Source organism: Brachyhypopomus gauderio, chromosome 5 (genome assembly GCF_052324685.1).
Source record: "Brachyhypopomus gauderio isolate BG-103 chromosome 5, BGAUD_0.2, whole genome shotgun sequence".
Lineage (NCBI taxonomy): Eukaryota > Metazoa > Chordata > Actinopteri > Gymnotiformes > Hypopomidae > Brachyhypopomus > Brachyhypopomus gauderio.
In genome coordinates, this window is record NC_135215.1 from 21,538,386 (window position 1) to 21,564,659 (window position 26,274).

Genomic DNA, 26,274 nt, shown 5'->3' on the forward strand with positions numbered 1-26,274 from the left:
GAACCCTCTGCTTACCAAGCAGAACATTCCTAGAATTTTTGTTGTTTTATACAATTGTAAAAAGCTGGTAATTTCACAATCAAAATAACATGAAAACAGCAGAAGGAACATGTCCTGCTTTTTGAAGAGGGATGCTGTACTGTAGGTGGACAAAGGCATGAAGGCTTTGGATTTTCTTCATAATAGTCTTGCCTGAACTATTGTGTGTGCAATGGAAAAAACAATACTTTTTAGATCATGTCTCCATAACTATTACATAAGTATTAACTATAGGCCTATAGTTTGCAACCAGATACATTAGTCACGTGACTTCTTCTTTGGAGGACAAGCTTGAGGGAAGGGAGAAGCAAAGGCAAAGCCAGGTGCAGTGTACTATTACTGTTGCCCTCAGAGTGTGTTGAATCACTCTACAGTGTGCCTTCGACAATACAGGGAAGTGTGGTGGTGGGAGGCTCACTGTGCCATGAAAGGAGGCTTGTTTAGTCTGGGGGTTATATAGCAGGCCTTGGAAACCAGGGAACAGTTGTGATACATTGGGCAACAAACTAATTATTTGAATCTAAAGGTTAAGGTGATCATAAAGGATGGGCAGTCTAATCCAGTGTTAGCATCTTATTTTATACAAGCACCAGCAACTTGTCCAGAAACACACATCACAGACATTCCAAGTCTCCCGGAAGCTGCGGGAGTCTCCCGCATATCGGTAGTGTCTCCCTGATACCCGCGAGTCACATATAATCTCCCGGAATTCAGAACGAGTGATCCACACAAACGCGCACACAGGCGACAGACTTTTTTTTTCTCTAATCGCGAGTGGGAAGGAGAAGAGGGGGTTCTGATTGGCCTGTTCTCCAACCCATTGGGGTGGTTCTCCAACCCCCCCCCCCCCCCCTCAACAACTTAGCCTCCGGGAGGGGGTAACATCCCTGAAATCTACTTTTGCAACTTGGGATGCCTGACATCATGAGAACAGACCCACCAAAGTTGGAGACTGAACAATACTGTAAAAGCCTTCAGATGAAGGAGGCATCCCACAACAACAATGCTCAGAGTTTGTGGAACCTGAGAGCAGAGCACAGCAACACCCCTGAACAGGATCCTGTAGCCATCACGCTAGCAGACGCCCAAGAATGGGTCTCGAGTACAAAGAACTGGGGGTCTTCTTCTGGTCCACACCCACAGGCTGAAGAAGTTTACTGCACTCCATCAACACCTCGCCATGCAAATGAACCAGCTGTTAATGAATGGAAACCACCATGAACAGTTTACTGAAGGCTGGATAGTCCTGATCCTGAAGGACCTCCAGAAAAGTACAGTTCCGTCCAGATGATAACGTGCCTCAGCATAAAATGGAAGCTTCTGTCAGGCATCAGGTTCGATACATGAATGTGTATGTTGATGAAAGTTTAACCCTATTAAACGGTAGCTTAATAGCTAGCTAGGAAGTGTTTATAAACCATTTTCATTGCCATTTCCAAGTGATTTAAATGTTGATATGGAGTCTCCTTCTGTCTTCTCTTTTAATACTAGCAATTTCTCAAGGACATGCTTTTGGCTGTGTGACTGTCACTATTCCACAAATCCATGGTGCTGACATATGTTGGTATTTAATTTCAAATCTTCATCAGATGCAGGATCTAACTACTCAGAAAAGTCTATGCTGGAGATTCAGGGCATAATAGAGGTGGACACAGGTGCGTAGAGAGGCGAGGTTTAATATTGGCATTAATATAAATACATTGGTCAGACCGGGCCAAGGTTAAATTTCCAACATACAGACAAGGACTGCATTTATGGGAACAATGTGGCATAATGAACAGAAATAAGGAACATGGACAAGGCAAAAAAACATGAAAAGGAGTTAAGGAAACAAACTTATCGGGTAAAAGTAGAGGGCACATACGGGAAAATACATGAACTAGACTAGTACAGGAAACCCAAACATAAAACAAAACTCAGGAACACACCTGAAACATACAAACAGAATAGCGGAGAGAAGTAGACCAGACTAGGAACAAGACACTTGAAACAATGACCAGCAACGGGACATTAAGTACATGGGGAATATATACACCGAAAAACCACAAATCTAAACAAGACATAGATGACCCTCATTCTGAGAAGTCCGCACTAGAATCTTTGGATCAAGCCCCTGTCTGGGTGGCATTTCCATGTTTTCTCTGTGTGTATGGGTTTGACCCAGAATCCTCCAGGATTTGTGACTTCCTCCCACAGTCATTTGGCTGCAGAGGCAATTATCTGTCGCCTCTCTCCGGCATGGGACTGGATGTAAAAGTTGTGCATATTAATTGTAAAGCAACTTTGGGTTATATGAAAGTTACTATAAATATAACCATTAATTCTACCAATCATCACACTCTGCACTCTGGTATAATAAGCTGGCCAAGGGAAGCAATAGAAGGCGTTAACATCAAGACAAGGAAACTCCTTGCAATGCACAGAGGGTTTCATCCCAAATCTAGCACTCTGAGTGGAAGGGGGGCTAAGGATTATCAGATTCAAATTTTGGAAAGCATTCCAATAAGTTTTGTGGATATTTAGCTTTTTATTCACTTTTGTTTACTATATATAATGTTTATTTAACATTATATATAGTTAATGTGTTAATATGTTTACAGTTGAGAGAAATGATAAAATCTTTTGTTTTTGGTTCAGTGTAGTTATGGGGCATGTGCTATTTATGGGAAGTCATGTTCTTATGAAATGGTCAGGCACATTTTTAAATACCCCATGCGCTCACTGAACCCAGATCTGTATGCAGATTTTCACTCTTGCAACAGGGCAGTCCTCTTTCAAAGAAATGCAAGCTACTACGAGGACACACACTCGTCTCTCTCTCTCTCTCTCTCTCACACACACACACACACACACACACACAAATGCTCTCTCTTTTGCTTCCTTCTTGGCGCACTTCCTGTATTAGGCAAGGCCAGCGGTCCTGCAGCCGCTTTGTGGACGTGTTACAAGAGAAGACGTCCTCGACTGGTCCTACGTCTCTGTCTTCCTAAATCACGGGACTCAGAGGACTCAGTGCCTCATCCAGTTGCACGAGGCTCAGGCAGTTTGGAAGCCGGCCCAGGTCCTGCTGCCCAGGTCCTGCTGCCCAGGTCCAGCTGCCCAGGTCCTGCTTCTCGGGTCCTGTTGGGATTGGTTTAGCACACCGAGGCTCGCCGACCTCTTTATGGCTGACTGATCCTGCTCCCTGTGACCTGCCAATGGACTTGAGCCACTATGTACCCCTCCACTTGCTGGAGTAAGTAGAAACTTTTAGCCATGTCTCTGTTAGGGAGTGTTGTACTGCCACACAGGCAACCAGCAGGATTGGATGGGGACTGTGGGCTGCTGTTTCTAACTCTGTTCAATTTGGGGGCTATGCTGTGTGTGTGTGAACATATATACATGTTTATATATTTGTGTGTGTCTTTACACTACTGCATTGGCTGTGTGACTGGTATTGGCCATGTGTGCTTCCTAGCACTAACTTTGGACTGTGAGCTTTGTTTCTGATTAGTGGAGTGTGAAAGCACTCAGTTCCTCTGGCCTGCTCTAGACTGACTGTGTGTGTGTGTGTGTGCGCGCGTTTGTGTGTGTGTGTGTGTGTGTGTATGAACTGATTTGTTTGTGAAGATTAACTATCCTCTGAAACTGTACATCATGCCCTTAGTGACAAAGACTCATACCATAGACATCTTGCAGACCAAAACATCTTGTTTTTATTTACACATGAGGTGTGTGTGTATGTGTATGTGTGTGTGTGTGTGTGTGTGTGTGTGTGTGTGTGTGTGTGTGTGTTTAATGGTCTGTTCATGTGAAACTGCGAAGCGCTAAATGTGAGTATGACCAACAAAAAAGGATATGAGAGAGGGAACAGAGGGTGAAAAAGATTTGTTGAGAAAGACGGAGATGACAAAGAGCAAGGCAGAGATGCAGAGGGAGGGAGAGGGGGGCAACAGAGAGAGAGAGAGAGAGAAAGAGAGAGAGAGAGAGGAGGTCATTGAGCAGTAGGAAGGTGAGCGCAGTGGCTTGCTGGGCTGCTCACAGCCCCTCCCGGAGAGAGAGTGAGAGAGAGACAGAGAGAGAGAGAGACTGAGAGCGAAACAGAGGAAGGAAAGGAGGAGCCGGCCACGGGCCCACGCTGCTTCTCACTGTTTGCGTCGGCCTGGGCCGTCTCTGCATCTCTGTCTGTCTGGGCCATCTCTGCATCTTTGCTGTTCGGCACTGGCCAGCGAGAACAAGCCGGACTCACTATGAGGACTCTCCACAGGCTGAAGTTGATGAGTTCTCCGAGCCTCAGCGAACTGGGCAAGAGTGAGAAAGCAGCCTTGGAGGAGAGGGGCTCTCAGCAACACAGGGAAGGGGCCAATGCAACCTGGAACAGGTACTGCATGCACACACACACAACACTGATCTGTGCTGGGCTGTAAGAGGAGAGACAGCAGCTGCTCTCTGAACTGTAAAGTACATACCAATTGTAAGTTGCATTCCAATTGTAAAGTCCATACAAACTGTAAAGTACGTACAAACTGTAAGTGTGTTTGCTCGGATGATCCAAGGATGCACATGCACCTCGTGCCAACCTGCTGTGCTCCAGTGGAGATTTGTACTGTTGTTTCGAGTGGTAATGGAGACACCCCACACAGCCTACACCTGTTCCCTCCACCCTCTTACTACTACTTGGGCAGGGTCATGTGTGCATGTCTTTATGGTGCCGTCATGGCTGCTCCATCCGTGCGCTGCTCTGGGCAGATGGAGGCACTGTCATCTCTGCTCATAACCCAGGATCACTGTCATTTGAGGAGTGTGCCATAAAAGATTCACACATTTCCTCAATCATTAATGCACAGGCGCTTTACGTATTCTAGCAGAGCAGGCTGCAGTAGTGGCCCCATCTATCCAGGAACCCCAGCCCATGTCCACTCCGGGGCCTCTGTCTGTGCCCACCCTGGGGAGGGGTGCTATTGGCCATTGGCATGACTCCAGTGCATCAGCTGGCCGAGATGCAGGGGTGAACACAAAGAGAGCACTGAGAGAACAGAGGCCTTTGTTTTCTCCCACACTCACTCACACACACACACACACACACACACACACACGCACACACACACGTCACACACACTCTGTGAACAAGCAAAGCACGTGTGTTACCCGGATGCTAAGAGAAGCAGCCGTTGCTGAGATTTGGGTTTGTGTGTAAGAGAGATAGGGAGAAGGAGGGAGAGAGATGTAGGGAAAAAGAAGAAAGAAGTTGGGGAGAGAGAGAATGAGAGAGAGAAAGAGAGAAGGATAGGAGAAAGAGAGAGAGAAGGGGAGAGAGGGAGTGAAAGATAGAGGGTGAGGGAGAAAGAGGGGGAGAGATGTAGGGGAAGCAAGAAAGAGGTTGGGCAGAGAGAGAAGGAAAGAGGGAGTGAGAGGGAGAGAGAAAGAGAAGGGGAGTGTGAAAAAAATAATGCTCTCTAAGTTTAAAAGGTAAGATAAACTCACCACTTTTGCTTTTCTGCATTTCACCAACAGCTTTATATAAATAAGATTTAAACTTCCTTTATATCACATAAAAAAATTTGTCACCTTCTCTTCAATTTGATGATCATGACAATTACGATACATTTTATTGATCATAAAAGAAAATTACATGGAAGATTCATGTAACCCAGTGTAGTCACTTGAAAAATGATATATCTATATATCCTATATATATCATATTATTTTAGTATTTAGTACTCTGGGTATGACCATATGAATGACCATATGAACCCATTAATGGCTCCTCTTTACCACTCCACTAGAACTCATGCAATCAGCCTTTGAAATCTGGTGCAGATATAAATGTAATTCTATGTATTTATGTATGTATACAGAGCAGTATACGTGGAAGAATCCAAGTTGTATTTCTTGTGTATTTCTATAATCACAAATGGTATCTTGATCACTGTGTTATTGTGTTTGTGTATGTTTGTGCATGTGTGTTTGTGTACATGTTGTTTGTGTGTGTGTTAATGTGTGCATGTGTTTGCTTGTGTGCGTGTGTTTGTGTTTATGTGTTTGCAGCATACATAATGCAGTCATTTCCGTGTTCCAAAAGAAGGACCTGGGTGACAATGAGCTGTACACCCTGAATGAAGGGGTCAGGTAAGGGAATCAACTTTGCCCTCCAGCCCCTTGATGCATTTTCACCTCTCCCACTCCAGTCTGTCTGCTGTGTGCCTACTCAGAACCACCTGCCCACTTCATTTCCATTTCATTAACGCCAATGAGCCACAACATCTACATACAATTGCAAATCCTGAAGAGCCTGTGTAATCCTAGACCCTGTGTAATCTCAGACCCTGTGTAATCCCAGACTCTGTGTAATCTCAGAGCCTGTGAATATCAGTGAGTGGCCACTGGCTGCTAGCTGCTATTGAAAAGCTGCACCTCTGCTAAGTGCAGGGAAATGAGACTATTTCATACACCTCCTCACAGAGACCATAAGAGAAACAAAGGTGCCAAAACCACATGCTGATGTTCCTGAGCTGATCTGAGTGCGGTGACAGAGGTCGGAGTGAAACCTCCAGTCGTCTGCTCAGACCTGCTCCTCTTATTGCAGTAGATGCAGAAAATGTATCCTTCAAAGGATTTAAGACTTTTAGAACACAAACACACACACACACACACACACACACAGCAATATTGATATCAAGCATTGCCTGATATCTGCAGTCTTGAGGAAACTTCACTTTGCTGGGCTTGTAGAATTTGTGACGAAGCCACAGATGGAGCATTTTAGCCAATAATCAACTCCTTTGGCTTCTCCTGAGTCTATAGAACCATGCAGACACAGAAATGATAACAGATGTTTAAAAGCCCTGAAATGTGTTAATTATTACAAGGGTTAATTATCACAACAAGAGCAAGAAATAACATGGATTACACCCCCTCGGTTTCTGATTGCCTAGACACCAAGAGCCCCCACCGCTGGGTGATGTCTCAGTTAGACTGTCTGGATTGCAGAACACCCCTGCCATGTGTGTGTGTGTGTGTGTGTGTGTGTGTGTGTGTGTGTGTGTGTGTGTGTGATTACAAAACAAATATAAACAAAAACAATTTCCATACTGCAACAGTACCAGCATGGAATGTGGCCTGTTTTACTTAAAGTTTTCAAATATTTTTATGTGTTTCTACTGTTATTTTATTTATTCCCGTGCAGCCTGTAAAGGGAAACAGATGTAAGATTTGTTCTTGGACAAATTGAGCCTTTTTCCCTTTCATTCATCGGCGCAGATGGAAATTCTGAAGTGAGGGGGACCAAGCTGTACAATATATACGTTTATGTTTGTAGATGCTAGATTTTGGATGGGGTCAATATAAATCTGGAGGGGACATGTCCCCCCCGTCCCCAGTGCCATCTGCGCCCCTGCTTTCATTATCACACAATATGTAATTTGGTAGCACCTTTGTATGTGGTGAAGAGGGGTCTTTTTCTGCTATTGAAGTGAGATTTTATTTTTGATACTAATGTTTTGATATCAATATGTGATACTCATACTGTTGTGATTTCTGATACTGATGTTTGTGATGTTATTTGGTTGCAGATAATTTTTAAAGGTATGCATCAATCTGTAATGAAATAAAAATTTAAAGTAACCAATGGTATACCAATGGTATACCAACCATGCTGACAAGAACCTGAATAACAGAAAAAAACATACATTGTTTAAATTGGAAACTGGATTACTCTGTTGATAAAGTAGCTGTTTACAAGGCACTTAAATAATAGTGATGCTATCACCTCTACTGGAAGTTAAATGTACCGGTAGTTAAATTAATAGCTTTGTGTGTTTGTGTGTGTGTGTGTGTGTGTGTGTGTGTGTGTGTGTGTGTGTGTGTTTTGAGCTGCTGAGTGGGGACAGAGATCAAGAGACAGAGAGAGTAGAGAGAGGAGAGAGAGAAAAAGGGAAAAGGAGAGAGAGAGAGAGAGAGAGAGAGAGAGAGAGAGAGAGAGAGAGAGAGCGCGAGAGCGCGAGAGCGCGCGAGAGAGAGAGGCAGAGTGAGAATCCCTCTTTTCTCGGTGTCCTACACACTCAGAGGAAGCTGAAGTGTCCCAAGAGCGGCAATCCTGTAACATTCCAGGCTGATTCAGGAAATGGTGACCAGTGATGTGTTTATATGCATGGCTCATACCTCTCTTTATTACAGAGAAACCACTAGATCTAATCATTCCAAAACACATTTTGAGTTCATTAATATGTATTTCTGCTGATGATAGCAGGACAATATTGGTAGTATAATAAGGCAAGCTACTTGTTGTAAACATAAGCTTCAGATCCTCAGACTGACTTCAGTGGGTGAGAGAGTGAATGGAACGGTGGAGGAAGTGTAGAGTGGCAGCATCAGGATAGCCTGCAAGGCACAAGGTGAACAGCCGCCAATTAGCTTGTCTCTCTGGTGGGTTGCCTTGGAAACCCGCCTGTTTCTAGGCTGCTCTCAGAGTCTCATTTCCCGTGTGGCCTGATCATAGAAAGACGTGACCTCATCACTTTGAGACTCACAGGAAACAGGAAGCACCTGTCCCTCAACCTGCAACAAAACAGCAAAGAAAAACAGAAGGCCAGAAAAGGTTTACTTTACATCGGGATGAAGGGTTCAGAGAATATGGGGTGGGGGGTGTGTGGGGGTGGTTATGTAACTTCAAACATGACTGGACATGCCACTTCAATCTCACTTGTTCACTCTCTCACTACTTCATTCCTTACTTCATTAGTCCCTCACTCACTCATTCACTCCACTGCTCACTCCCTAGCTCTTTCCTTATCATGATTGCTGCACTCCTCACTCCCTCACCCCTTCAATCCCTCACTCTTCTGCACTGACTGTACTGGCTCTTGCATTTCAGGCAGCTGCTGAAGACCGAGCTGGGCTCCTTCTTCACAGAGTACCTGCAGGTGAGGCCTTGGGGGACTCCTCTCACCTTTACTTTACTCTGTCAGTGAGTCACACAGAATATAAAATACTACAGATTAGGGGTGACCTGCAATAGTCGCTGATTCGACTATAGTCGACTATACCCCCTAGTCGACTATGAACGTCATAGTCGAATGTACCATTCTAACTGCATGGGGATGCCCAAGGATGCAGCTAAGTGTCACGTCTAGCCCCTCCCTCCTCCCTGGTCCCGCCTAGCTCCCGCTCCCATTCGTCACCCCGTCTGTCTGTCACGCCCTCGTCATTAGTCTCACACACCTGAATCCTGTTTCACCGTCTTGTCTCTACGTATAAAAAACCCCTAGTGTGATTCTCCCTTGTCGGTCATTCCCTGCACGGTACCCCTCGCCTCTCCTCTGTATCGTCTGGTAAACTCCTGTTACTCTCGTGTCTCGTGTTCTCCCCTTGGTTTCTCCTAGCCTCCTTGTGAGTTTTATTTCCCAGGTTTAGCGCTGTTATGTTCCTTGTGGTTGTTCCCCGTAATGAGTGTTTATTCATGTTCGTTCTCTCGTTGTCTTTTATGCATTAGCGGTTCTGGTATTTGTTTACTCTAGTATTCTTCGTATCTCCTATGTATTGGTTTGTAAGTCGTACTGTTCTCCTGTGTTCACGTCTCCCGGTTGTCTAACTTACCCGTTGTAGTTGCATCCTTCCCTAGTGTTTATCTTAACTTCCTTGTTGCGTATTGCACTTTCATTACTATTTAGTCCTTCCCAATGTGCGTTGTCTGTTAGGGATTATCTGTTTCTTAGTTCTGTCATCTCCCTGGATTCTGTTCGTTATCGTGGTGTTTGTTATTTGAATAAAATAGTTTCTCTTGCACTTGCGTCAGTCCCGCCCCTTGAAACGTTACACTAAGCATTAGTTGTTACATGAAATGTCTTTGTTTTCGTTATATATAGCCTTTTGTCAAATAAAATTATCCTAATTTCTGTTAATAAATATTTAAAAATGATGTTTGCGCATTAACAATAGGCATCTTCCTTACTACACATTCATAAATCACACCCTGCAGTTGCACAATCCAAACGAGCGGAGCTGAACACGCTACAGAATACGCAGCATCTGCCGAGATTATAATGGCTACTAAAAAACAAAGTATTTTGAAAAAGATAAAGATGAATCAAACAAAGTAAAGTGCAAGTTATGTCATCAACGTCTTTCATTTCGCACGACAACAACTAAGATGGCGTACCATTTAAAACGCGTAAGGCGAAAAAAAAAAACAGTTCAGCCGTTTGTCGTTTCGGTCATCGTCGCGTCTCGTCGCGGTTTGTCTCGAAATAAGTAAATAAATAAAAGCTGAATAAAGCCAACCTACCGTGTTTATTCATTTATCTGAATGTTTTAGGTTTTTACTTTGAAGAGGAAAAAAGTCCTGAATGAGAACGGGATCCCGTTTAAGGTGCTCTAAATTAAAAAAAATAAAAATAAACCTGATTCGACTATTAGTCGACTAAAGGGAAAAGCTGACGAATCAGATTCGACTATGAAAATCCTTAGTTGAATACACCCCTACTACAGAGACATAATACAGAACTTTAGGTTTAAGAAAGATATGTGTTAAGAAAATACAGAACTTCAGGATTAAGTAGGAGATCTATTATTAAAATACAGAACTTTAGGGTTAAGTAGGAGATCTATTATTAAAATACAGAACTTTAGGGTTAAGTAGGAGATCTATTATTCAAATACAGAACTTTAGGGTTAAGTAGTAGATCTATTATTCGAATACAGAACTTTAGGGTTAAGTAGGAGATCTATTATGCTTCCAACACCACTTTTTTCAGAGTATCCTTTCAGAAATGTCTGCATCACAAAATCTATAGAATGCACTCATCAGTGTGTCTCACTCTCACACGAGTGTATATAATGCACTCATCAGAGTGGGTCTCACTCTCAAACCTGTGTATGGAATGCACTCTTCACAATGGGTCTCACTTTCACACCAATGTATAGAACGCATTCATCACATTCTGAAAAGGTAATATGAAGCACAGAGGACCCAGAATGAAAGATAACTGTGGAAATATATTAAACAACAAGAAAAGAATATTTTTGTGAGTTACAGAACACTCATTCTGAGTAACTTGGCTTGCTCTTATTTTTGTAGAACCAGCTCCTCACCAAGGGCATGGTCATACTGTGGGACAAAATTCACTTCTATGAAGGTAAGAGACTGAAGATCTTAGGACATGGAGGGGCCATCAAGGCTTTGGTTTTTTCAAAATTGTTGTTGTAGATTTCACAGTTTCCTCCAGAGGTGATACCCACATCAGAATCCACATCTTACATATGCTAGGAAGGTGCTGACAAGAGTGTAATGTGTGTGTGTGTGTGTGTGTGTGTGTGTAAGCACATTAGCAAAACTGTGTATATGAGTCTGCATATCATTCCATGCTGCAAATTAGGATTAGTCCTCTGTGAGGATTTGTTTTATGTTGAGATTAGTCCTCTGTGAGGATTAGACCTGAACAAATCCTCCTGGGCTCCTAAGTGGGCTTTCATCAGCTTTATTTAACCTTTAAACAATGTTTCAGAATACTGAAGCAAAAGAAAGGTGGATTTCCTCTGCTCTTATGTACAAAGCACAAGTGCCACATGTCTCCTCTTTGATGATGAATGTGCGTCAATCGTCTGTCTGTGCAGGTCAGAAGTTACTAGACTCTCTGGCTGAGACGTGGGACTTTTTCTTTTGTGACGTACTCTCCATGCTCCAAGCCATATTCTACCCAGTCCAAGTACGTCACTGGTTGCCATGGCAATGCCTGCCACCTGGATGCTTAGCTTTGATATCATTTCACTAGACTACAATTACATGTGTGTGTGTGTGTGTGTGTGTGTGTGTGTGTGTGTGTGTGTGTGTAGGGGAAGGAGCCCTCAGTGAGGCAGCTGGCTCTGCTGCATTTCAGGAACATCATCACTCTGAACATAAAGCTGGATGATGCGCTGTCCCGGCCCCGCGCCCGCGTGCCCCCCTCCATCACCCAGATGCTGCTCATACTGCAGGTACACATGCTCCCTCAGCCCCCCAGCTGAACGGAACAATTACAGCCTCCCAGTGACAATTACCTGCACCACACAAGACGACATGTACATCACAAGTTCAGACGCAGATAACTGCCTTATCAGAATGCATCACTATGTTGTTCATCTCATAGTTCCTATAGTTAAATGCACCTTCTGGATTCTGCGTGTGTGCGCACATGCAAATGTGATTTACATCATGCACTACCAGAAAGCTACATGAGAAAGGGCTACAGTGAACACACTGCTACTAAGAAATGTCTGGGTCATAAGAGTCATGCTAACTGCAGGGGACTCACAAGAGCTCAACCTACTCAAGCAGGAATGTGGTGAAATTACCAGTGATTTTATACAGAAATTTCTGAGGAGTCATGAAGATAGACATCTCAAAAGGTCACGGCACACTGCAGGACCTTTTCATTGTTTCCTGGAAGACTTGAGTGCGTTCTTGGTGTTTCATGATGTTTCGGGGCTGTCCCACATCATCTTGGACTGTGGTTAGTGACAGAAACCTGAAAATGGACATTTCAGTTTTCTTTGTCATGAATATTTTACTGTTTCTCCGATTGTTGGAGTTTTGGCTTTTTCATTTTGGGTTTTTTTTTTTAACAATGACAATTCATACTGGGAATAAATTGATGGCGTCATTACTATTAACAACTGTTGTGCAGTGACTACTCAGAATTTGGCAGAAGAGGAACTGGGCCAGTCCCTGCTGGCTTGCCTTACGTTTGTTAACTGTCTGGGCAACAAAGCAGAATTGAAACATGTAGTAGCAAACGGAAGTGCAGTCATGAAGCGGCATGCTGTGGTTTACGTATTGTTTTTGACGTTGGTGCCTGGTCATTATGAGTGGTGCTGACGCACACTCTCACCCACAGACCACAGCCTTTCGGCTACTCACCTGTTGCTTTAAAACATGACTGCAAACAAGTGATATTTGTGGTCTATGATAAGTCCAAAATAAGTTTGGCAAAGCCATTTTAAATGGTTTTTAAAATGTCAAACATTCAGAACTGCTAATTTACGAGCAGGTCACTATATCTGGAACTGCGGAGACAACTGAAGGAGATGTTTAACCGGCATTGCTGCAGGTTATGTGAGTGTTAGCCGCCTAACCTAAGGAGGTCTGTGGATCTGTGATCCCTCTGAACATACGGCAGTGTGTTGGGTTGTATTTGCTCTGTGTGGGTAGTGCCGGCTGCAGGGTGGATGGGTCTCTCAGCCCCTCGGCTCCTTCCACTCAGGCATATGTTGTACATTCCCTACATTCCAAGCTCAGCATTCCATATAATCCCTGCATTCCCAGTGGGATGGAGCACTTTGAGCTTCCATTAGGTTCAGATCAGACTCATTTCTATGACAGAGTTACTGGCCAAGCTCCTTAAAGTGGCCAAAGTTGTCACATCAGTGCATCTAAACTCTTTGCCTCCTCCTTTGTTTCTGAGCGTTCAAGCTGACAAGAGGAAGCTTCAGAATTATCCATATCCTTCTCAGAGTTAGTTTACAGTCATCTGCTTGAATCTGGCCCAGTACCTCTCCACTGTCAGCGGGCTTTGCAGACACATTGGAAATTCCCTGAGTGAGCCCCAAGAAGACAGCACACCGCTCATCTGGCCCATCTCCACGTCGGCAAATGTGCCCATACACCACCCAGCACTGCACAAAGGGCACAAACTTCGTCACTTCGTCTGCATCAACACTTGCACTGCTAACTAATACTTGTAATGACTTGGTGAGACAGGGAGGATGCCAGTGCAGGAGATATTATAGTTATTTACACAGCCACATGAGGATGACTACAATTAAGAAAACACTAAACAAAGACAAACCAAACCAAACTAAAGAATATAACTAACTACTAAATACACAAACTACAGACAATTCACTGAATGACTACCAGGACATATCAAATATACAGAACAGAACCACAGATTGGTAACTACACATAAAGACACAAACAAAACAACTAGAAAGACTTAACATTATGCATAAACTAGAACAAAACAACCATGAGCTACATGCAATGACCAGCGACATGCAGGGTTTAAATACACAGGCAAAACGAGAAATAAACGAGACACAGGTGAAACCAATACACAAGGTACCAAGACACAAGATACAGGGGCGTGAAGGCAGACACAAAAATGTATTTCAAAATAAAAGCACAAAAAGGAAAACCAAAACAAGGAAATAAAATCAAAACAAGAGTTTGCCATGGAGAACATAACAATACTAATCTAATGCTGTAAACAGGTTGTTTTTCCTTCTCTTATGACAAGCCAATGAAAAGGTGTAGAACATTAAAGGAAAAAATGAACAGAAAAAATCCTCCCTGCCCCCGCATCCTTGCCACTTCTAGATTAAACAGCTTTTCCCACAACTGCTGTTTAGGCCTACAGCAATGAACCCTGTGCCCTGGTTCAGCCGAAAGGAAGGGAGTATGGAGGAAAGGGAGGAAACGAAGCTGATGTTAATATGGCTGTGCACTCCAGAGTGGGTCTCAGATATATGCATCGGTCTAGCACCATCATCTGGCTATTGAAGTGTATTGCAAAAAGCCTGCTTACTCCTTAGTGTTAAAAAGAGCTATTTGATGGAAGTTACTCTGCAGTAATGAAAAACATCTAGTTGTTTTGAATTGATCTTCCTGCCCCGTGATGCCTGTTGCAGGGGGTGCATGAATCCCGAGGAGTGAGTGAAGACTACCTAAAGCTGGAGGCCCTGATCCAGAAGGTGGTGTCTCCCTACCTGGGCACCTGTGGTCTCTACTCAGACGATGGCTCGGTGGCGCAGTGCTCCTGTGTGCTGGGTGAGTCTCGGCCTTACCAGAGCCCAGTTCAGTACAACTGTAGTAAACAGCTGTATAAACTTTATGGAGATTTTATATATATATATATATTCATCCATGTTGACTTGATAGATTTGGTCGATGCACAGCAGAAATTGAGATTCATCTGAGCAGGCAACCTTTTTTAAAATCTTCATGCGTCTGGTTTCGCTGAGTCTGTATTCACTGTAGCCTGAGGTTCTTGTTCTCAGCTGACAGGAACTCAGTGTGATCTACTGCAACTGTAGCCTGTTTGCCTTAAGGTTCAAGGTTTCTTTTCACATGTGAAGTGACAGGAGCCTTCTTTCCCGCACAAACAAGTTTGGCCACTCTCCTGTGATCTCTCTCATTCATTTCATCTTCTCAGCTGTTGCTCGCTAGATATTTTGGTTGGATTTCACACCATTCAGTGTAAGCTCTAGAGACACTGTTGTGTGAAAATCCCAGGAGATCAGCAGTTTGTGAAATTCTCAGCCCTCTGGCACCAACTCTGTCATGATCAAATCACAGGTTTTCCCCATTCTAATGATCCATGATGCTTGATGCTGCTCCCACACAACTGAGTGATTGAGGACTGGCACGAACATGGTGTATGTGTTCCTAGTAAAGACCTGTGAGTGTATACGTGTTTATATGGCAGGGTTAAATCTAATGTATGCCTCCTATGTGACACGTAACCAGTTATAACATCATTTTGAGGCTTTGTCCATCATCTAGTGCTGCAGGACACCAGTATTACTGGAAGAAGAACTCGTATAGATATAGCCATTTGGACCACTCAGGTCTCATTATTACTCAGTTATTAATAGCTTGTACTAGCAGTTAGTATTACTAGAAGTTACTATTGATCAACAACCTGTACATTATTTTTTCCGCAGAGAAGCGGATGTGGTTCTGGCCCAAGTGCAATGACACCCCTGCTAAGAACCCTGTGGTACGTTCCAAGAGCTACAATATCCCCATGCTCACACCTGTGGTGGAGTACGACACAGAAGCAGCCTCTGCAAGCAGCACAGGCATCCGTCGGCACTCCGCCTGTGAGATGACCTCCTGCGTGGAGGAGGCCGCCTTCTCCAGCGCACCACCCAGCCCCCAGACCGACCTCGTCTCCCCGCTCGTGGCCGGCCATCCCAATGGCTCCGCCGAACAGGACTCGGCCCTGTCAGTTCATGACAGGCAGCTCAAGGGCGCCACTCCACTCCCCTCACCCTCCATTTACCCAGAGCGCTCCCTGGGGACCTTTCAACTGGGCAGCTCTCATGAGTCGGGTTCTGACCTGGGCCAGGAGATGGCCACACTCCCCAGCGGCTCCTCCAGCCCAGACACGGTCGTGGATCCCATGGACTCGGACGCGGAGGGAATCTTCATAGACTTTCCCCGGCACTGCTCCAACTCCTCCAATTTCAGCCATGAGGGTGGCAGTCAGAGTGTGGCCTAGTCCACTGCCCAGCCAGACTACATTACCCACTGTGATAACTGTTTTTTTATCAAGGGACAGTTTATCTCTGAAATCTTTCTAAAGAAACATGAAGAGCTAAAGGGTTTAGTAAGAGGATTTTTTTTCTTTACACTTTGGAAATTTCTATATTTCCATTTTTTTATACTGAACATTTGAAGAGATCCACACTCGGCTAACCAAATAAAACAAGGTACGATCTTTACTGACTTGTCAGCTTTGTTTATTGGCACTGACATTTTGCAATTAGCATAGCTGCACAAAGATTTTTATATTTAGAGAATATCTGAGAAATCATTCATATTGGGTCTCAATTTTATTTTTTTTATAACAATTGTTAAAATGATTGCTTAAACCAAGACAAAATTGTCTTTAACCTTTGTCTTTGGTTACTTTTTTAAAACTGACAATCATGTGTCCCTTTTAGAATTATAAATTAATATATTTTAATTGTTACTTATTTGTAACTATTTATTTGTGATTTTGAAAAAAGCATTACTGATCATTTGAAAATTAAATACACATATTACATTGGTTGGGTCTTCTTTGTGCTGATTTATAATGAGAAATAACTGTGCAAATGGCTGAAAGATTGCTGTGGAAAACAATGCTAGAGGCAATGGTGTTATTTGGATGACATTCTTTGGCCAAATCTTGAGAATTGAGGACACATCCAGGCGTGTCCTCTGGGGGGTGGTGGACAGTATTTCTTCCCCGAGGAAGCAGGGTGAACCCCGGGTGAAGCTGCAGTCTCAAAACGGACTCTGTGCTCAGCCGTGTGGTGGTCTGGTGGTTCCAGCTCTCCACAATGTTACTACGTGTAGTTTACGTGGATCTGTTCTGCTATGTGAGGAATAGCCATTGGAAAATACTTCTGAAGACCAAGAGATCCAGGCTGGCCAAGTCCATGCTAATGCTCACCCACATCTTTACTACAGAGCCAGTTGCAGGGTGTTTAATGAAAGGAAGAAATATATATATGGATCAGGCATGAGCAATGCAAACTGGTTGAGATATACCTCCACAATAATAAAGGGCACTCAGCTCTCAAACAAAAATGATGTTAGCAGATTGAGTAGATGCCTTGTTAAATTATGATAATTTAAGTGGTGGACAGCTAGCTGGTTAGAAAACCAGGATAAATAAAAACCAAGATAAATCTAAAGCAACTGAATTTGCTAGCTAGGAGTTCACCAGTGACCGTGACAATATTTTCCCAGTACATACTCTGCACATGATTCTGGTGCTCCTTACAGGTTGTTTCAGATATTCTGTACTGAATCTATTTTAAACATGGCCACCCGCCTGTAGAGGGGACACTCTACATAAGGTTCACTACATAAACAAATTATTAGTAATTAGAGAACTATGAAGTACACTCACCGGCCACTTAATTGGGTACACTTGTCCAAATGCTCATTAACGCAAATCATATGGCAGCAACTCATGGCCATGATGATCTGCTGCAGTTCAAACCGAGCATCAGAATGGGGAAGAAAGGTGATTTAAGTGACTTTGAACGTGGCATGGTTGTCGGTGCCATACGGGCTGGTCTGAGTATTTCAGAAACTGATGATCTACTGGGATCTTACTGGGATTTACATCTCTAGGGTTTACAGAGAATGGTCAGAAAAAGAGAAAATATCCAGTTAGCGGCAGTTCTGTGGGCACAAATGCCTTGTTGATGCCAGAGGTCAGAGGAGAATAGCCAGACTGGTTCAAGCTGATAGAATAGCAACAGTAACCCAAATAACCAGTTGTAACAACAGAGGCATGCAGAAGAGCATCTCTGAATGCACAACACATCAAACCTTAAGGCAGATGAGCTACAGCAGCAGAAGACCACACCGGGTGCCACTCTTGTCAACTAATAACAGGAAACTGAGTCTACAATTCACACAGGCTCACCAAAACTGGACAATAGAAGATTGGAAAAACATTGCCTGGTCTGATGAGTCTCAAATTCTGCTGCGACATTCGGATGGTAGGGTCAGAATTTGGCATCAGCAACATGAAATCATGGACTATCCTGCCTTGCCTTAATGGTTCCGGCTGGTGGTGGTGGTGCAATGGTGTGGGGGATATTTTCCTGGCACACATTGGGCCCATTAGTACCAATTGAGCATTGTGTCAACGCCACAGCCTACCTGAACATTGTTGCTGACCATGTCCATCCCTTTATGACCACAGTACCCATCTTCTGATTATCCAGCAGGATAACGCCTCATGTCATAAAGCAAATCATCTCAGACTGGTTTCTTGAACATGACAATTAGTTCATTGTACTCGAATGGCCTCCACAGTCACCAGGTCTCAATCCAATAGCGCATCATGGATGTGCAGCCGACAAATCTGTAGGAACTGCGTGATGCTATCATGTCAATATGGACCAGACACTCTGAGGACTGTTTTGAGTTTCTTGTTGAATCTATGCCATGAAGGCAAAAGGGGGTCCAGTCCAGTACTAGCAAGGTGTATCTAATAAAGTGGTGAGTGTATTTTGTAGTCGTGAGCTACGCTTTACGTAAAACAGAATATTCACTTCATTAATATTGTTTGCTACCTTTTGGTGGTAAAAACGACATGCTGCTCCTTTAAGTGTCAGGGTGGGACCAGCAGTCTGCCCACATGTGGCAGTGCTGCCAGAGCCGTCTGGAACCGTCAGGAGAGGCCTCCCCAGCAGGCTTAGTTTCCCTTTTCTTTTAAAGTAAATAAAACCTTTTAACACTTATGAACTGGAAACACACACACCTTTTGAAAGCACACACAGCCATTTTTGTTTTTTCTTCAAAGCTTTTATCTCTTCTTCCTTAGATGTGTTCATCATAAAAACACCACATATTTACACTGAAGATCCATGACCTATTAGTGACTTTTTAATAACAAAACCACACAGAAGGTACAGGAACAGGACAACACAGAAAAGAGGAATATCTGTCTCTGCTGCCCTTTTATATGAAGTCTCGGATAAACGAGAGTTTAAAGCAGGAGTCAGTACATTCGTCTCCAGCAGACGAAAAATAAAAAGAAAACAAAAGCACTTTGGTCGTCTTGACTGTCCCATGCAGAAGTACAAAAGCAGAAACAGTGCCGACAGGGCTCTACTGACCAAGCCGACACAGAGTAACAATTTCTTCATTTTAAAGTGCACGTTTTGAGGCATTTCTAATGGACGCCAAACACGCTGCGTCTTCGAGAGAACACGCATGCGTACACAAATACACAAATGTACACAGTAAGACAGACAGACAGACACACACACACACACACACGACTAAATACACTCCTCCATACACTGTAGCTCAAAGAAATGGAGTAGGGTGCAAGTCTCAACAGTATAAACAGCTGACATTCAGAATCTGATGAACGGTGATTGAGACAGTGTCTCAATGCTTCTAGTGAACACTTCTGTGCTATAAACATGTCATTTATTATTATTAATATTATTTTTTGGGGCTGGGGGAGCACAAGTTCCTCTACTGATTTTTTGAGGCCCATGTTCACTCTCCCCATGCCTCACAAAACACATACTGCTGCGAACAGAACCAAACTATTGACTAAAATAAACATCATGCCGAGTGAAGCCAAAGACCGTCAGGAAAACAAACAACGCTCCAGAAAATAACAGAAAATAACGATGCAGTGTGTTGTGGCAAATCGGAAGAGCGGCGTGAAAACTACGTGTCGGGCGGAGGGAAGAGTTAGGCGGGCTCGCCCAAGGCCGCGCGGGGTTCCCAGTTCTGCTAAAGCCGCGGGTCTCTGTCAGTGTCTCCCACCCAACGCTCCGCCCTCAACGTGCGCTGCTTAAATAACGCGTTCACCATATCTGATGGCTTTGGTGCACCGTTGCCATGAGTGACCTATAAAGGGATCCAGATTGCACCCAGCAGGGCAGAAAACACCTTATTGCCAGCCAGCAGTCTGCTGCCTTTACTCACCCAGTTAGTGCACATAAATCACAGCCTGACAATACAAGGCTATGCACACAGCACTCTGCACCTGCATACAGCACTGACAAACATCAGCACTTGGTTCTACAGCCATATCCCCTGCCTTCTCCTTTCAAACTCCATCCCTGTAACAATGCAATTCCAAGAGTTAAAATAATACTTAAAAACAATTAAAACAGCTATACATACATGAGAATCCCCAAAACAATAAGAGAATAAAATAAATATTTGAATTGCACGACTGAAATGTAAGCACTCTGATATGCCAGAGGGTAAAGGGCCATAAGGTCATTGTCAGGTGGCCCCTCATGAGGGGAAACGGTGCCCTCCGGTGGCCAAAGTCTGCGCTGTCCACTTTATGGGGGCTGAAGTATATAGTTAGCTCAATGTCATGATTTGATCTTCCAAAGCTGCAGAAAGAAAGAGATTCAGTATAAATATTGAGCAAAACAGCATTTGTCTGTACAAAAAACAACAAAAACGTTACATATGATTCCGTATTTATGTTTGTACTGTATCTGACATTGACATTAAATAAGGAAAGAAATAACAAAACCACAGAGAAATGTGCAGCAAATTAAAAAGCTGGAAATAGATCAACCCTTTAATCAACCTGAAAATAAAAGACCAGCAATCGGCCTAGGGCTTGACATTTCTGAGTTATGGCATGACATCACCCACCTTCACGTTGAAGCCCAGCAGGTCACTGATGACCCCCGACACCGCAGATAGGATGACCACCTGCGTGATGTTGTACAGGAGCGGGTTCATCGTTAGGCCATATAACCTAAACGGACTGTCTAATTCCTGATGGAAGGAGAGAGACAGACAACAGAGAGAAAGAATAAAGAAAGAGAAGGAGAGAAAGAGTCCAAACATTTAGCACTGATCAATGATTAAGTGCTCACTGAGACCTTGACTGTGCGATGTGCAGAGCACGTGCAGAGGGCGTGGCCTTAAGGCAGGGTGTGGCCTAAAGGCACCGTACCTTCAGCAACTTGGTGGCCAGCTTCAGAACGTTGTTGACTAGTGTGAGCTCTTCCTTCTTGTTTGGTTTCTTCTCCATTTTCAAATACAGATTAATCTAGTAATGACAAAAACATAATGAGGGAAAAACATTGACAATATTCAATTTATATGAATATACACATAGTATATACTATGTGTGTGTGTGCATGTGCACGGCGTGATACCTGCTCAGTGAGCAGGATGGAGGTGTTGCTGTACTTCTTGCTGGTCTCGGAGCCCAGTGTGACAAAGCGCAGGAGGAAGAGCGAGAGTGAGGAGCACCAGATCACCAGCTCCCAGTTATAGTGGAACTCCAAGAAGGTCTCGGTCACGTGCAACAGCTACAGGACACAGGACTCACACATCAGTGCCTGCAGCAGTTCACAGAGCTACACATGTGTGCTATGATGGGGAGGGGTCTCCTTTACTGACCTGAGCGCAGCAGATGAAGACCACCGAGATAGTGAGGAGGAAAGCAGAGGAGACGATGACGTCCACTGACCGCTGGGGACCGCGTCTCTGTGTGACGCACACACACACACACACAAATTAAACACGCAAATGTACCAGATATGCCAGTCACGCTGTTGTTTGTCTGTTATGTTAGCTTAGGCTCAGGTGCATTTTAATATTACAAAGTGTCATTCATTTCAAAGGCTGGAAAGCAGACTTAAATGTGATTTATTTAATATTATAGTTTGTTACTACTTCACTACCTTCAAGTAGGAGCGTAGAGAAAGCCACATCTTAATGTTCTGCACTTTCTTCAAGCGGAAGTGAGGAACCTCGGACTTCCTGGCTCTGCGGGCCGAAGTCAGGTGACCAAAGAGCTTAGCAAAGAGCAACCTCTGCAGAAGGAGAACACACACAGTCCAGTGAGTCCACAAAACACTTCCAGTCATCTTTTATTCTTCAGGCACACTCATGTATCTTTAATACGCTGCAGTATGGTGCCTCTCTCTGCTCCTTTAACTTAATACTAGTCATTAATATTCAGAAACAGATGTGCTATATTAATGACTTTTAAACACTTCTTATTAATATGTTTGACTTTATTAAGTCAATTAAGATTTTACTTTAAGGGATACAAGATGTTTTAGAATAAAGTTTACAACGCAGCACTTTAAAGTACAGTTTTATTAATTAACTTAATAATCATATTTGATAAGAATTTGGTATTGTATTATGAATGGAGTGCTCCTTCATGAGGTCTTAAATGCAGTATTATCAAATGCATTAATACATTAGCTGATTCCATAGTCCCACTGTGGAAAGGGGTTTTGTGTCTCTCATTTGTTCATCACTGACTGCGCAAAATGACATATTAATCTGAAAGAACTGGTGTGATTATTTAGGAAAACAGGATTAGCATCACTTACTCAACCACTGATGCTCTGATACTCAAACACCGGCTGGTTAACTAACTTCTAAATGAACACTGCCTACAGACACGCCTGGGTCATATCACTTGTTTCCTGCTTGTGATTTACCATTAAATAAATTCCAACGATATAAACGTCCCAAACTAATTACCTGACAACAAATGAAAGCAAATGGAACTGTGTGGCAAAAACACAAAACTGAAGTCTTGAGCGAACTTTATTTCACCCTAACCCTGTAAACGTAACTGAGCACCGAGAAGCCTGACAGAACAGTGCTGCAGTTCTCCTACATGTCCAGGATGAGTCTGAGGAGGACACAGGGGAGAACATCGGCAGCTGGGCTCAACAGTCCTTACACAGTGCTGGTGGCACGCAGAGGTGTTTGGACACTCCGACACACTCAATCCAGCATACACTTTCTTGAAGTGGCACTTTCTTCAGATTGAAAAAGTGCCACTTCAAGATTTAAGTGGCAAATTTGCACAATTAGTAATGTAATGCGAGGCAGTCACTGGATATTGTGAGTGTGAGATTGTGTGAGGACGGTTCGATCGCTATATCACATGGAACCAGTACAACCTGTGCACTACAGATGTTCACCAACACTGGCCTATAACAGTTGTAGGAGCAGAAATTCCACAATCCATCTCCAATTGATAAGCCAGACAAAAGCTCGCTCAGTGAAGGAACAGGGCCATCAGCACAAATTTTGCTGTTCCTGTTGCTGTTCCAAACCTGGTAAATTGCTGGTGGATTATGGGATGCAGTGAACCCTCTAGTCTGCAATGAATATATTTGCAGTGATAGTAGAATAAGTGAGCAAAACATTCAGCTGCTCTAGCCTCCACATAGAAACGGAGAAAACGATGACTAAGGCTGAGGATGTTTGCTAGAGTTAGCATGCTACAAAGCTGGCTAATAGAGGTGTGCCAAAAAATCGATTCATATATTAAAAATCGATTCTCATTTACTACGATTCAGAATCGATTTTAAATGTCCCAAAATCGATTCTAAGTCGCGTTACGTAATTACAAAATTACGCGAGACTTTACGCAGCAGGTTCTGGGACACACTGCGGAAAGGTTTCAAGACAGATGGAGGAAAGGGATATTCAACCTGTTCAGTCTTCATTTAAGGCAAAAATATGGGTTCATTTTGGTATTTACGAATGCCAGGGAAGACCGAACTTGACACAATGTAGCTCGTGTGCAACGCGGTGAGCACGGGAACGTACACACAGCGTGAAATAATATAGAGAAGGGTGGACACGAGTGCCGGCTCGCAAAAGCAATACGTTTGACACACGTCACATGTATTAGCGAGAGGGAAACGCGCACAGCGACCCAGAACGAACAAACAAAACAACACGGGAGACTCAAAGCGCAAGTGATTAGAAATCAAAACCGTGAGGGCATGGAGCAAATAGAAACAAAAAAACAACGCGCAAAATACAACGCGGGAAAACTAACAGTTAACCGTAGTGAGACGGGAGAAAGAAACAAAATAACAACAGTAACTAAAAAACAGCGCGGATAAATGCAACGCGAAAACGAAACCAAGGACACCAGAAGAAGTAATTGGCAAAAAACGCCGCAGCAAAATAAAACCCTTCACAAAAATAAACGCAAAACGGATAGGAAGAAATGCAGGATTGGGAAAACTTGAGATGGGTCAGGAAGCGACGCAGGAGATAGATACTCGAATAAGTAAAGAGAAAGCATAACAGAGAGGTGGCGAGACACCTTCAAACGAGAAGCAACCACAGAGAAAGCAGAGACTGGCTGAGAACGTATGGTTACGCCACCTATAGTCTGGGACTGACTCTGGTGCCCCTAGCCACGGCTGGGGGAACAGCATCCGAGCCAGCCCTGACAGCTTGTAAAATGAAGCTCAAGAATTTTGGTAACAACAAAAAGCATTTTATTTTACCAAAGCACATTATTTTTGTTAATTAAATGTGAAAGACACTTTGTTTTCTGTATTTGTCATTCTGTCTTGCAAAGCAGACTGTAGTAGATCATGCAGATTTTATAGACTTAAGCAGAAATTTTTATAAATCAAATCGTTTTTTGAATCGAAAATCGTTTTGAATCGAAAATCGATTTTGAATTGAATTGTGGCCCCCAAAATCGGAATCGAATCGAATCGTGAGATAGTAAACGATTCCCACCCCTACTGGCTAAGGCACATTATTTGCACTTTATGCTGGTTCAACCTCTGTAATGGTTGTCATGTAATGTAATGTAGAGGAAAAGTCTGATAGTAAATGGCTGGGAAAAATAGGGAGGGGTTTGTGTAATGGCTGACCTGAAGAAGCCTTACTTGTTACAGATTAAACAGTTTCACATTTCCCACCATTTCACTTCCCTATCGTGCAAACCCATCCAAAATACAAATGTAACAAACACAGAGCCTTTAAACATGGTTATGGCTCGAGTTCCTCTGTAGGTCAATAGTAATGATTGGTTTGTTATCTGTAGGTAAACAGTAATGATTAGTGTTATCTGTAGATTACCAGTAATGAGTGGTTTGTTATCTGTAGGTCAACAGTGATGACTGGTTTGTTACCTGTAGCAGCTATGTTACTGCATAAAGTCTAAACACATTGATTTCCCAATGAGAAAGACAGCAGGGTGATTCCTAACAAACGCTGTATCATGGTTAGAAAAGCTTCACAGTGCTAGTTCATGCCTGCCGCACCTGCTTGTAGGTCCTCTCAGCCACGCTGAGCAGGAAGAAGAAGAGCCATATGAGGCACGCGCGCACCACAAAGCTCACGGTCACCATGGCGATCACCATCACGTCAGAGGAGGAGCCAAAGGCGATGGAGACCACCTCCACGGCTGAGAGGGAGGCCAGCTGCTCCTGGTCTTTGTACTGGAAAAGTCTGTACACGAAGGGCGTGAGGCCCAGTGCCACAGACACCATGTTTCCAAAGATCTGGTAGCCAATGCCGGGGATGTACAAATTTACCTGGAGACCACAGAGAAGGGGACAGTACAATCAGAACAACAACAACAGGAACAGGATTTGTGGTTTCGAGGATTTGTTGCTCACCCTGTTCATGATCATCCCACTGATCTCCAGCACAGACATGTCTGCCTTCTTACACTCGTTGCCCTCCCACACGATGGCGCTCACACGCTCCAATCCTGGGTTGGAGCTGTGAAGCCATGGGGCGTGACCCTGAAGCGATGCAGTAGAAGTATCTCTATACAGACCAAACTGGCCAGCATGTTACAGCACTAAAAACACATGCAAACACAAAAGCAACCTACGTATATCAGTTAATATTGTAAACCTTAAAGGTCTCCTAAGATAACAGTTCTGGGTGACTGTATGGCAGCACTGTGTATGCTTGCTCAAACAGACTTTCTTTCAATGCGGTGAAGCCACAAGCTTTTGAAAATTTACATTCAATATATCAATTTCATTCAATATGGGCAGACAAAGCCAACAAAACCAGCGGCCAAAATATAGTGAAAAGTCATTTTAGTCATGTTTCACTTTTATTTACAGTGGTATTTATTGTTTTGTTTTTTGTATTTGTTTTGCACAGTGACCACTGGCTGGTTCACTGAAATGTCAAGTCAGCCCAAGCTCCAAAAGAACATATGAACTCAGAGCTGTGGCGCCTTGTAC

The 26,274-nt window shown here is 43.5% G+C and overlaps 2 protein-coding genes across 8 annotated transcripts in view; one reads left to right on the forward strand and one right to left on the reverse strand.

The window, feature by feature from the left end:
• Positions 1–16,791, forward strand: part of LOC143514812 (proline-rich protein 5-like) — a 30,754-nt gene extending 13,963 nt beyond the window's left edge. For 2 of the 4 annotated variants that reach the window (XM_077006453.1, XM_077006452.1), the window contains exons 2-9: positions 4,286–4,399; positions 6,067–6,147; positions 8,891–8,939; positions 11,093–11,150; positions 11,629–11,720; positions 11,848–11,988; positions 14,680–14,818; positions 15,715–16,791. In XM_077006453.1, coding sequence (XP_076862568.1) covers positions 4,296–4,399; positions 6,067–6,147; positions 8,891–8,939; positions 11,093–11,150; positions 11,629–11,720; positions 11,848–11,988; positions 14,680–14,818; positions 15,715–16,274 — 1,224 coding nt within the window. In that variant the 5' untranslated portion in view covers positions 4,286–4,295 and the 3' untranslated portion in view covers positions 16,275–16,791. Of the gene's footprint in view, positions 1–2,493; positions 3,275–4,285; positions 4,400–5,414; positions 5,488–6,066; positions 6,148–8,890; positions 8,940–11,092; positions 11,151–11,628; positions 11,721–11,847; positions 11,989–14,679; positions 14,819–15,714 lie in introns of those variants that run through there. The other 2 variants (XM_077006451.1, XM_077006454.1) reach the window with 2 other exon arrangements.
• A 2,355-nt stretch (positions 16,792–19,146) lies between these two features.
• Positions 19,147–26,274, reverse strand: part of LOC143514813 (protein PHTF2) — a 42,728-nt gene continuing 35,600 nt past the window's right edge. For 3 of the 4 annotated variants that reach the window (XM_077006457.1, XM_077006456.1, XM_077006455.1), the window contains 8 exons: positions 25,690–25,818; positions 25,333–25,605; positions 21,967–22,098; positions 21,683–21,769; positions 21,436–21,591; positions 21,231–21,326; positions 20,924–21,049; positions 19,147–20,652 (listed from right to left, as the gene is read on the reverse strand). In XM_077006457.1, coding sequence (XP_076862572.1) covers positions 20,632–20,652; positions 20,924–21,049; positions 21,231–21,326; positions 21,436–21,591; positions 21,683–21,769; positions 21,967–22,098; positions 25,333–25,605; positions 25,690–25,818 — 1,020 coding nt within the window. In that variant the 3' untranslated portion in view covers positions 19,147–20,631. Of the gene's footprint in view, positions 20,653–20,923; positions 21,050–21,230; positions 21,327–21,435; positions 21,592–21,682; positions 21,770–21,966; positions 22,099–25,332; positions 25,606–25,689; positions 25,878–26,274 lie in introns of those variants that run through there. The other variant, XR_013130955.1, reaches the window with a different exon arrangement.